The sequence below is a fragment of the Giraffa tippelskirchi genome, chromosome 1, assembly GCF_054371585.1.
Source record: "Giraffa tippelskirchi isolate mGirTip1 chromosome 1, T2T-mGirTip1v1.2.pri, whole genome shotgun sequence".
Taxonomy (NCBI): domain Eukaryota; kingdom Metazoa; phylum Chordata; class Mammalia; order Artiodactyla; family Giraffidae; genus Giraffa; species Giraffa tippelskirchi.
The window spans coordinates 2,434,031-2,444,803 of NC_137275.1; the positions used below are offsets into that span (position 1 = coordinate 2,434,031).

Here is a 10,773-nt window from a genome sequence, read left to right on the forward strand (position 1 = left end):
GGAAGCCGGGCCTCCCTTCTGCCAGTGCCCTGCCCCGTGAGGGCGTCCTGGCTGTGAGCTCTGGTCTCCTGTCTGAGGCTGATGGCTGGGACTTCAGGGAAGGGCTGTCTGGGGGGTGAGGTAGGCGGGGTGGCAAACGCTCAGGGTCAGGGGACCCAGGCAGGGGTGGGGCAGGTGGCCCAGGCCCTCCAGGGCCTGGGGGAGGCAGGGCCCTTCACGGGGGTGGCCCCTGACCACGAGGCCCGGCCCCCATGGCAGCTGCATCTCAGTGTGGCCCAGGGGACCAGTGCGGGCGGGGATGTCTTGCCTGGGCTGGGTGGGCCCCAGGACGGCCGCCCACCCGGCCCCACGAGGCTCCCAGTTCACCTGTGCTCATCTCTGAGCCCACGGGGCGGGTGACAAAGACACCCCTCCCGCTTCCCAGAGGAGGTCTAGCGTGAGGCCGTAGGATGGGGTCTGGGTCCCTGGGCCTCATGCACGCTCCTGGCTGGGAATGCCTGCTCCCCGCCCCCCACCAGAGAGCCCCCCTCACCTCACGGGCCACGTGTGCCCGCCTGCCCCCACCTGGTCCTGGCCCCAAGGAGGGCAGACGGGAGGGGCTTTGTTCATTCCTCCCCAGCCCCTGGCTGCCTTGTGGGCGCTGCATGCCGTGCCTGCAGGACTGGCCCCGGAAGCAGGCGCCGCTGTGGGTGCGGCTACCAGTGACGGGGGCCCCCGAGGGCAGCCGGCTCTCGACCCAGGTCTTGGGAGTCACATACACCCTCCCCGAGTCCCAGAGCCTGCCCAGGGGCCTCTTCACGGGTGACGCGTTGGGGTTCCCAACAGGAGCCAACCTGGGGCCGGGGCTGGGGTGCTGCGTCCTGAGTGTGGGCAGCACCTTTGCCCCCCTGAAGAGCGAGTCGGCTTCTGCACCCCTGTTCCAGCCCACGGTCCCCCGGGAGGCCTCACTGCCAGGCTGCGCCCTCAGCCGCGCCAGGGTGCTGGGTCCAGTCCTGGGAGAGGTGCCCATCTCCTGGGTGTGCAAAGCGGAGGCCCAGGCAGTGGTGACCCTGCCCCTGGTGGGCCACCCTCCCCCCGCCCACTCCGCCCCCAGCTCTGAGGTCTCCAAACCACTTTCCTCCTCCGGGCCCATCTGCACCTCCAATCTGCCCCAGAGTGGCCACCTCACAGGTTGGGGTCCTTGACTTATCTCACGGGGCTCCCAGGAGTGGCTCAGCCAGGGTGCCCTGCTTAGAGCAAGTGGGCAGTGCCCAGGGGTGGCGTGACAAGCCCTTGAGCACCTCACAGCTGGCAACGAACCCGCTGCGAACGTGTGACACATGGCATGGCTCACGTCTGGGGCCCTGAGGAGACACTGCCTCGCCCCACGTGGGTGGTGTGGGTGTCAGGGCGGGCGGGGCCCTGAGAGGGGCAGAACCCAGTGAGCCCGACTTCCAGCCCGGGGTGGAGCTGGGTGGACAGCTGACGTGTGTTCTCCTTGGTCTAGGCAGCTGCTGCCTCGCCCCCCGGGCTCCTGGTGACGCACTCAGGTAGGCCTCAGCCTGGGCACCGGCGCTCACACAGCCCCAGGAAGGGACGTGGGGTCATAGTGGCCGTGGTCATGGTCCAGCCAGAGTGTGTGCTAGATGAGATGCCAGGGGACAGCGGGAGAGGGGGACGGCGGGAGAGGGGGACGGTGGACAGTGAGGGTGACAGTGGACGGCAGGGCAGCAGCCCGTGGCTGGGTGGGTCTTGGCTGGAGTTGGGGGGACCAGGCAGCAGGCTGAGGACAAGGTGGCCGAGTGTGTCCGGCCTGCCGCAGAGGGTGCGTGGACAGGGCGGGCGGGTCCAGGGCCGGCCTGGAGCCCCAACCTTTAAGACGTCACCTGTCCCCCGGGGGACAGAGAATGGAGGTGATGATGGCCCAGGGGGGCATGGGGGGGCCCAGGCAGGGAGCGAGTGGAGATACGGGGTCTCCTCGGGGTCGCCCCATTACACGGGGACAGCTGAGCAGAGCTGGCTCTGGGCTAGGGAAGGCCTGGGAGGGTGGCAGGGGCCGCGGGTGGGGGCAGTTGGCCTGGCCCGGCTGGGGAGGGTCCACTCTGCGCTTGGTCTTCTCGGTGCACAGGGGCCACCTCCAGCCTCGGGCTGGGGAGGGCGGTCCTAACAAGCTTAGGTCTTTCACTCTCCTCTTCCGGGGGTCGTGCCCCCTGCTTGGGGTTGGCCCCTGTGGGCCAAGCGGGGCGCAGGCCCGCCCACAGTGGAGGGGGCGGGAGGGGAGGGTCAAGGTCATGGACATGCAGGGTCAGACAGTGGCCACGGGAGAGCCCCATGCTGGGCGGCGTGGGGGTCCCCCGGTCGGGATGGGGCCCTCAGGACCATCCTCCGATGACACGGGGCATGGTTCTGCATGCCGCCCCTCACCCCCACACCCTGAGCACAGGATGTGCTCCCAGGAGCAGCATCAGGATCTGCTGGGGGACAAGGAACCTTTCCTCTGGGCAGGGAGCTTGGGGGAGCAGGGGTCCTGGGTCTGGGGGGCAGCAGAGGAGAATCCGACCCAGGTCAGAGAGGAGATGCCCAGGGTGGTCTGGCCGGGCCTGGCGTGTGGCCAGGGAGAGGCCAGGGCAGCCCCGCTCCATCTCTGCTTGGCCCGGAGAGGACGCGGAGCGGCTTTGGAGATGCCGGCGAGAGGCCCGGAGGGGAGGGTCAGGGAGGGAGATGGGAGGTGAGGGAGGAGTGCGGCGGAGCCAGGGCAGGGGGCGGCCTCCGGGGGGGCACCCCCACCCCGTGCAGGCGGCCGAGGAGGCAGACGGGCCGCTCTGGGCTCCACAGCCCTCCCTCCCCGCTCCCGCTTCCACGTGGACCCAGCCCTAAGACCAGCCGCTGAGTCATGTGGAGCTTGCCCACCAGGCCTCAGGTCAAACCCCAGCCCTCCCCTCGGCTTTCAGGAGCTAGGCTTCCTTCCCAGACTCCCCTCAGACCCCCGTCTCAGCCCCTAAGGGCTCTCCTCACTCCAGCCAGGCCTTTGCCCCCCCCATGCCCCCCCAACTTCATCCCTTGGCACATGCCCCCTTCTCCAGGCAGCCCGCCCAGATTTTCCCTGGGCCCCTTGGTCTAAGAGCTTCCCCAAGGTGCCTCTGCCTGTTATCTTGGGTTACATGGGAGAAGGTCTGCGTCTACCCCTCTGTGGGTCAGTGCTCACCCAAGCTAGGCCAGAGTGGGGTCCTGCCTTGCTCTTTGGGTGCACTGGATGGGAGCTTGGAGCCAGCATGAGCTCAGCGAGGCCAGGCGCTTCCTTGCTGTCCTGGGCGAGGGGAGTGCAGAGGGCTCTGCCCAGGGCCATACGCCAAGCCTCTTCCTCTGCCTGTCCGCTAGGCCTTGGGGAGGAGGTCTCCTTCTTGGGGGTGATGGGGTGATGGGCTCTGTGCTACAAAAACAGTGGATTTACAGAGAGCCCTGAGCTCTGAGCCCTGCCTCAGAGCTGAGATGTCTGGGGCTTGGACTTACTCCCGTCCTCTGCCTGCAGAGCGGGGCCACCCCCTGACCTGGCCATGCCCCCGGTGGACCCCGCAGACAGCCAGGGCCCTGAGCCCTGCCCCGCTGGGAGCAGTTTATTGGATGGGGGAAGGGACTTGAAGTGCCCGGGGGCCATCCTGGAGGAGGTGTCACTGTGAAAGGAAGTGTGGGTGGGCCTGTGCTCAGGGAAGGACTCACTGGTCCACAGAGGGTCCCTGACAAGGGTGGGGTGACCCAGGAGGACAGCGGAGGCGGAGGGCTGGGGGTTGTCGACAAGGCAAGGCGTCTGGCCTAGGAGGGGGTAGGGCACTGGGGAGCCCAGGAGGAAGTGGGGGGAGAGACGCTGGAAGGCTGGGTGCCCAGGGGCTGAAGACAGAAGTGTGGTTGCTTGGGCCCAGCGGGGCCATCGGGGGCCACCCCTGGGCAGCCTGCTGTGGGGGGCGGGTGGTTAGGGAGACACTGGAAGGGGTGGGTAAAGATGGTCGAGAAGATGGGGGGGATCAGGAAGGACCCCCCAACTCCGGGGCACTGGAGAGGTGGAGGTGAGACGCCAGAGGGGCGGGCGGCGGTGGGGAGCTCCTTTCTGGACTGTCTAGAGGGTCACCGCCTGGGCACTGACGGCCGCTGCCCCTGCAGGAGTGCCGGGTCCCGGAAGGCCACGCGGGGAGGTGCCCACATACGTGAACGTGCCCGCCAGCCCCTGCCCTGCCAAGCGGCTGCACTACCTGGGCCTGCAGCTGCCCGAGGCGGGCGCCGGCGTGCGAGGTGGGTGTGCTGGCGAGGGGCTGCCCCGCTGGGGGCTGGGGGTCCGGGGGATCCGGAGGTCCGGGGGTCCGGGGGCGTGCCCGTGGGTCCGGGGGGTCCGAGTTCGCAGGGGCCGGGGGGCCAGGGGGCCGTGGGGCTCGTACGGCCGTGCTCACCCCGTGTGCTTGCAGGAGCTGGCGCCTCCCGCTACGCGCTGATTGACGTTGCGGCCACGGAGGCGGCGCACAGGGCGGGGGCCCGGCACGCGCAGGCCCGGGAGGAGCGGCTGCCCGCGCCCGAGCAGAGGCCGAAGGCGGCCCCGCGGTGAGGCGGCCGGACGACGGCGACGCGCCTGGACGGCGGAGGGAGCGGCCCCGCGCCATCGCGGCGGTCGGGCTCTGGCTCGGAGCCGAGGGTGGGCGCACTTCCCCGGGCCCAGGCGGGGGCGGCGGGTGGACAGACGGCTCTGGTTGCCCCTCTGACGCCTTCTCTGGCCCCCAGGCTGGCGGGAGGTGCCTCCTGGACAGGTGTCCAGGGGCGGCTCCGGTGGACCCGAGGCAGCGTCTGGCCAGCAGTTTCCGGCCCTGGGATGTGACCTAGCTGCAACCTTACCTGGAGGTGGCTGCCCAGTGATGAGGACCCTCGTCTCCAGCCACGACGGGGGTTGGGGGGCATCCATCCACAGGGCTCCATTGTCCCCTCCGGGTCACCACTGCCTTGCGCCCAGAGGGCATGGCCCTTGAGCCCTTCAGCGGACTGTTGGCCTCCTGGGACCCATTCAGTTAGTCCTGTGAACGGTTTAGATCTTTAAAATCGCTTATGTTCCATTGTCAACATGGCCAGTTATTTCCTGAGGGCTGGGGCTCCTGCTGTGGGCCTCTGGGGGCACAGAAGGGACCCCTGGCTGGCGGGCAGGGGTTTCCCGTGGCCTTGGGGGTCGACGGGCGTGTCCATGACTCAGTGGGCAGGAGGGGTGGTCCTGGCTCCCCTGGCCGGTAGGGGTGGTCTGGGTGCTGGGAAGTTCCTGGAGTTGGTGGTGGGCTTTCGGTCCTCCTGGCTGGGCCGGACCTGCCCACCCTGGTCTGAGTTGTAATGGGGCTCTTCTGCCTGGTGGGGGCTCCAACCACCCACCTCCGCCCGCCGCAGACCCATGCCCACTGCCTCCCGCCGTGATCCCACCTAGGATCCAGCAAACCTCGGTTAGTCTGACCATGGGAAGCCTGTGGGACACCCCACATGTCCTCCGCCTCTTGGGGGAGGGTCCCTCGGGTCGATGTGGCCAGGGTTGATGTAGCTCCCCTCCGCCACCAAGCCTGAGCCAGCAGATGCCCCCAGTGAGATGCAAAGGCCCCAGGGCCGCTCCACACACTAGTCAGAGTCTCACAGACCATGGACAGGACTTCAAGGAGAGCAAGCTTCTGTCTTTGCCAGTGGGGGCAAAGTGTGGCTAGAGCACCCCAGTCCGGGGCTTCTGCTGTGTCAGGCCCCCTCAGCTGGGGGTTTGGGGTCTGGCACGGGGACAGGCAGTCGGGGTCCCAGGCGTTACCCGTGACCTCGGGTGGCTGGTGTCTGGGTTCTCCTGTTGTTGGAATAAGAGGAGCCCGCTGTGTCTTTGCGAGGCTGACGCAGGATGTGGGGGCACCCAGGAAGGGCCCCTGCGCCTCCTTGGCCCTCTGCCCCTTGGGTGGCTGGGGGTCTTCCAGGCCTGGCCAAGGGCCCCTCCCTCGGAGGGGCAGTCGAGGAGCCAGGAATCAGAATACCAGGGGCAGGGGTTTGTCCTGACACATGACGGCTGCCCTCTGGCCAGCGAGGCTCTGGGGCGCGGGTGCTAAGCCACACGGAGCCCTTCTTCCAGAGCCGGGAAGCGTGACTGGTGGTGGCCAAGTCCGTTGGGGTCACCTTGGCAAAACTGTTGCAGCCACCAGGGCTGAGGCACGCAGGCATCTGTGTGGTCGTAAAAGGTCTTGGGAACCCTGGACCCAAACTCAAGCCTGAGAAGGGCTCCTCGCCTTTGCTGAGAGGGGGGCTCCCCGGCCTGGCCCCCACGCTGCCACCCCCATCACTGCCCACCCTACTCCTGTCCTGTCGTGCCCCTGGCCCTCAGGGAGACTGTGCAGCGCTGGACACGACCCGGCGGAGGGGTGCCCTGGAGCTGGGGGGCCTCCCGTGCCGGGTAGGATTTAGCATCTTAATTCTGGAATATCAGTGTCAGACTGGAAACCTTATTTTTTTTTATTGAGGTATAATTGACAAATCATATTAGTTTTAGGTGGACAGCATCACGATTCTGTATTTGTATATACTGTGAGATGACCAGCACAGGAGGTCTAGTTAACATCCATCACCTCACAGAGTTACAGGACTCCTTTTTTCTTGTCACGAGAGCTCTGAAGACGGACTCTCCACCAGGTGTCATACACAGTACAGCATCGTTAACTAGAGTTGCCGTGTTGTACACTGCACCCCTGTGACCTGGTTTGTAACTGGGAGTAACTGGGAGTTTGTCCTTTTGACTCCCTTTGCGGCATCCACTCCCGGACCTCCACCTCTGGCAACCACGTGCATCTGTTCTACCAGTTCAATTTTTTTGTTTGTTTTTGTTAAGATTCCACATATATGTGAGATCATGTATTTGGCTTTCTCTCTGTCCTAATGCCCTCTTATGTAATCCAAGTTGTCACAAATGGCAGTGTTTCATTTTTTAATGGCCAAGTAATATTCCACTTTTTTCCACAATTGAGTGCCACAGAATTGATGCTTTTGAACTCTGGTGTTGGAGAAGGCTCTTGAGAGTCCCTTGGACTGCAAGGAGATCCAACCAGTCCATCCTAAAAGAGACCAATCCTGGGTGTTCATTGGAAGGACTGATGTTGAAGCTGAAACTCCAATACTTTGGCCACCTCATGTGAAGAGTTGACTCACTGGAAAAGACCCTAATGCTGGGAAGGATTGGGGGCGGGAGGAGAAGGGGACGACAGAGGATGAGATGGCTGGATGGCATCACTGACTCGATGGACATGGGTTTGGGTAGACTCCGGGAGTTGGTGATGGACAGAGAGGCCTGGCGTGCTGCAGTCCATGGGGTCGCAAAGAGTCGGACACGCCTGAGGGACTGAACTGAACTGAACTGAATGTTCCACTTAGGAATAAGCTTCCCTGGTGGCTCAGCTGGTAAAGAACCTGCCTCCAATGCAGGAGACCTGGGTTCGATCCCTGGGTTGGGAAGATCCCCTGGAGGAGGGACAGCTACCCACTCCAGTATTCTGGCCTGGAGAATTCCATGGACTGTAGAGTCCACGGGGTCACAAAGAGTCGGACACGACTGAGCGCCTACGGAGAAGGCAATGGCAGCCCACTCCAGTACTCTTGCCTGGAAAATCCCATGAACGGAGCAGCCTGGTGGGCTGCAGTCCATGGGGTCGCTAAGAGTCAGACACGACTGAGCGACTTCACTTTCACTTTTCCCTTTCATGCATTGGAGAAGGAAATGGCAACCCACTCCAGTGTTCTTGCCTAGAGAATCCCAGGGACACGGGAGCCTGGTGGGCTGCCGTCTATGGGGTCGCACAGAGTTGGACACGACTGAAGTGACTTAGCAGCAGCAGCATTCCGCTGTATGTAGGTACCGCATCTTCACCCACTCACCTGTCCTCGGGCACTTAGGTTGCTTCTGTGTCTTGGCCGCTGTGAATAATGCTGCCGTGAACACAAGGAGTGCAGCTGTCTTTCTGAGTCAGTGTTTTCGTTTTCTTCAGGTAAATACTCATAAGGAGAACTGCTGGATTGTATGGTAGTTCTATTTTTATGTTTCTGAGGCGTCTCCAGTTTTCTTTGGAGGCTGCACCCATTTACAGCAGTGCATGCTGCTGCTGCTAAGTCGCATCAATCGTGTCCGACTCTGTACGACCCCACAGACGGTGGCCCACCAGGCTCCCCCGTCCCTGGGATTCTCCAGGCAAGAACACTGGAGTGGGTTGCCATTTCCTTCTCCAATGCATGAAAGTGAAAAGTGAAAAGTGAAAGGGAAGTCGCTCAGTCGTGTCCGACTCTTCGCGACCCCATGGACTGTAGCCCACCAGGCTCCTCTGTCCATGGGATTTTCCAGGCAGGGGTACTGGAGTGGGTTGCCATCGCCTTCTCCGGCACAGCAGTGCATGAAGGTCCTCTTTCTCCACATCCTTGCCGACCTTTGGTATCTGTTGTCTTGTATAATTTTAAATTTTTGGCTGTGCTGGGTCTTCATTGCTGCAGGGACTTCTCTCTGGAGGGGCTACTCTGTGCTTGTGGTGCCTGGGCTTCTCATTGCAGCGGCTTCTCCTGTGGCTTAGCGTGGCTCCCGGGAGCGCACGTCTCCGTAGGCGCGGCGGGGGGCTCAGGAGCTGTGGCTGTCGGGCTTAGTTGCTCTGCGGCATGTGGGATCTTCCCAGACCAGGGGTGGAACCCCTGTCTCCTACATCGGTAGGCAGATTCTTGGTCCCTGAGCTACCAGTGAAACCCTGTCGTGTTTTAGTAATAGTCCTTGCGATATGTGCCAGGTGATGTCACACTGTGGTCTTGATTTGCATTTCCCTAATGGTTAGTGATGTTGAGCATCTTTGTTGTTTTGTTTTCACTACTGAGTAATATGAGCCTATACCTTTTGGATGCCAACCCCTTCTCAGACACGTGGTCCGCCGATCTCCTCTCCATTCCATAGGCTGCCTTTTCACTCTGTTAGCGGTTCCCTTGCTGTGCAGAATCATACTGGTTTGGTGTAGTTCCACTTATTTACTCTTGCTTTTGGTGTCAGGTCCATCCAAAAACTTATCACGAGGACTGATGTCAGGGAGCTTACTGCCTAGGTTTTCTTTTAGGAGTTTTATGGTTTCAAGTCTTATATTTTTTAACCCATTTTGAGTTAATTTTTGTACATGGTGTAAGATGTATGCTGAATCGCTTCATTCGTGTCCAACTCTGTGACCCCATGGCCTGTAGCCCACCAGGCTCCTCTTGTCTCTAGGCAAGAATACTGGGGTGGGTTGCCATGTCCTCCTCCAGGGAATCTTCCTGACTCAGGCATCAAACCCGCATCTCTTACATCTCCTGTGCTGGCAGGCGGTTTGTTCACCACTAGCACCCCTGGTGTAAGATAGTGGCCCAGTTTTCTCAACACCATTTATTGAAGAGACTATCCTTTCCCCACTGTATATTCCTGGCTCCTCTGTCACAAATTAACTGATCACGTAAGCGTGGGTTTGTTTCTGATCTCTGTTCTGTTCCACTGATCTATGTGTCTGTTTTACACCAGCACCATTGTTGTCGTTCACTTGCTAAATTGTGTCCGACTCTTTGTGACCCCGTGGACTGCAGCACGCCAGGCTTCCCTGTCCTTCACTGTCTCCTGAGTTTGCTGAAACTCACGTCCATCGAGTCGGTGATGCCATCCAACCATCTCATTCTCTGTCGTCCCCTTCTCCTCCCGCCTTCAATCTTTCCCAGCATCAGGGTCTTTTCCAGTGAGTTAGCTCTTCCCATCAGGTGGCCAAAGTATTGGAGTTTCAGCTTCAGCATCAGTCCTTCCAATGAATATTCAGGACTGATGTCCTTTAGGATGGACTGGTTTGATCTCCTTGCAGTCCAAGGGACTCTCAAGAGTCTTCTCCAACACCACAGTTCAAAAGCGTCAATTCTTTGATGCTCAGCCTTCTTTATGGTCTGACTCTCACATGACTACTGGAAAAACCATAGCTTTGACTATATGGACCTTTGTCAGCAAAGGTTTTTAATATGCTGTCTAGGTTGGTCATAGCTTTCCTTCCAAGGAGGAAGGAGCAAGCATCTTTTAATTTCATGGCTGCAGTAACTATCTGCAGTGATTTTGGAGCCCAAGAAAATAAAGTCTGTCACTGTTTCCATTGTTTCCACATCTATTTACCATGAAGTGATGGGACCAGATGCCATGATCTTAGTTTTTTGAACGTTGAGTTTTGAGCCAGCTTTTTCACTCTCCTCTTTCACTTTCATCAAGAGGCTCTTTAGTTCTTTGCTTTCTGCCATAAGGGTGGTGTCATCTGCATATCTGAGGTTATTGATATTATCCCAGCAATCTTGATTCCAGTTTGGGCTTCATCCAGTCCAGCATTTCACATGATGTATTCTGCACAGCAGTTAAATAAGCAGGGTGACAATATACGGTCTTGTCATACTCCTTTCCCAATTTGGAACCAGTCCGTTGTTCCATGTCTGGTTCTAACTGTTCATCGACAGGGACCCAGTTAAGGTCCTGAGAAAAACCCAAGGGAGGGAAGTAAGGAGCTGGGGGTGGGGGTGGGCCCAGGCTGGCAGCCTTCTGTGGGCTCACCCGTGAGAACCCTTGGCCAGGGCCCGGGAGGAGATCCCGCAGCTCGTCTCTGGGGAGGGGGTCCGCGAGGTGGGGGTAGGAGGAAGGCAGTGTCACCGAGACACAGGCCCACTGTAAGAGAAAACCGTAGGTGTTGGGAAGGAGGGGCTTAAACAACACTGACTTCCGGTTCTGGAGGTTGGAGGGCGCGG

General features: G+C 60.8%; 1 protein-coding gene across 3 annotated transcripts in view; it reads left to right on the top strand.

Annotated features, from left to right (window-relative positions):
- DOK7 (docking protein 7) overlaps positions 1 to 5,076 on the top strand; it is a 34,423-nt gene extending 29,347 nt beyond the window's left edge. For all 3 annotated transcript variants that reach the window (XM_081580540.1, XM_081580549.1, XM_081580584.1), the window contains exons 8-11: positions 1,487 to 1,529; positions 4,135 to 4,263; positions 4,434 to 4,657; positions 4,744 to 5,076. In XM_081580540.1, coding sequence (XP_081436666.1) covers positions 1,487 to 1,529; positions 4,135 to 4,263; positions 4,434 to 4,570 — 309 coding nt within the window. In that variant the 3' untranslated portion in view covers positions 4,571 to 4,657; positions 4,744 to 5,076. The remainder of the gene's footprint in view (positions 1 to 1,486; positions 1,530 to 4,134; positions 4,264 to 4,433; positions 4,658 to 4,743) is intronic.
- The last annotated feature ends 5,697 nt before the right edge of the window (positions 5,077 to 10,773 follow it).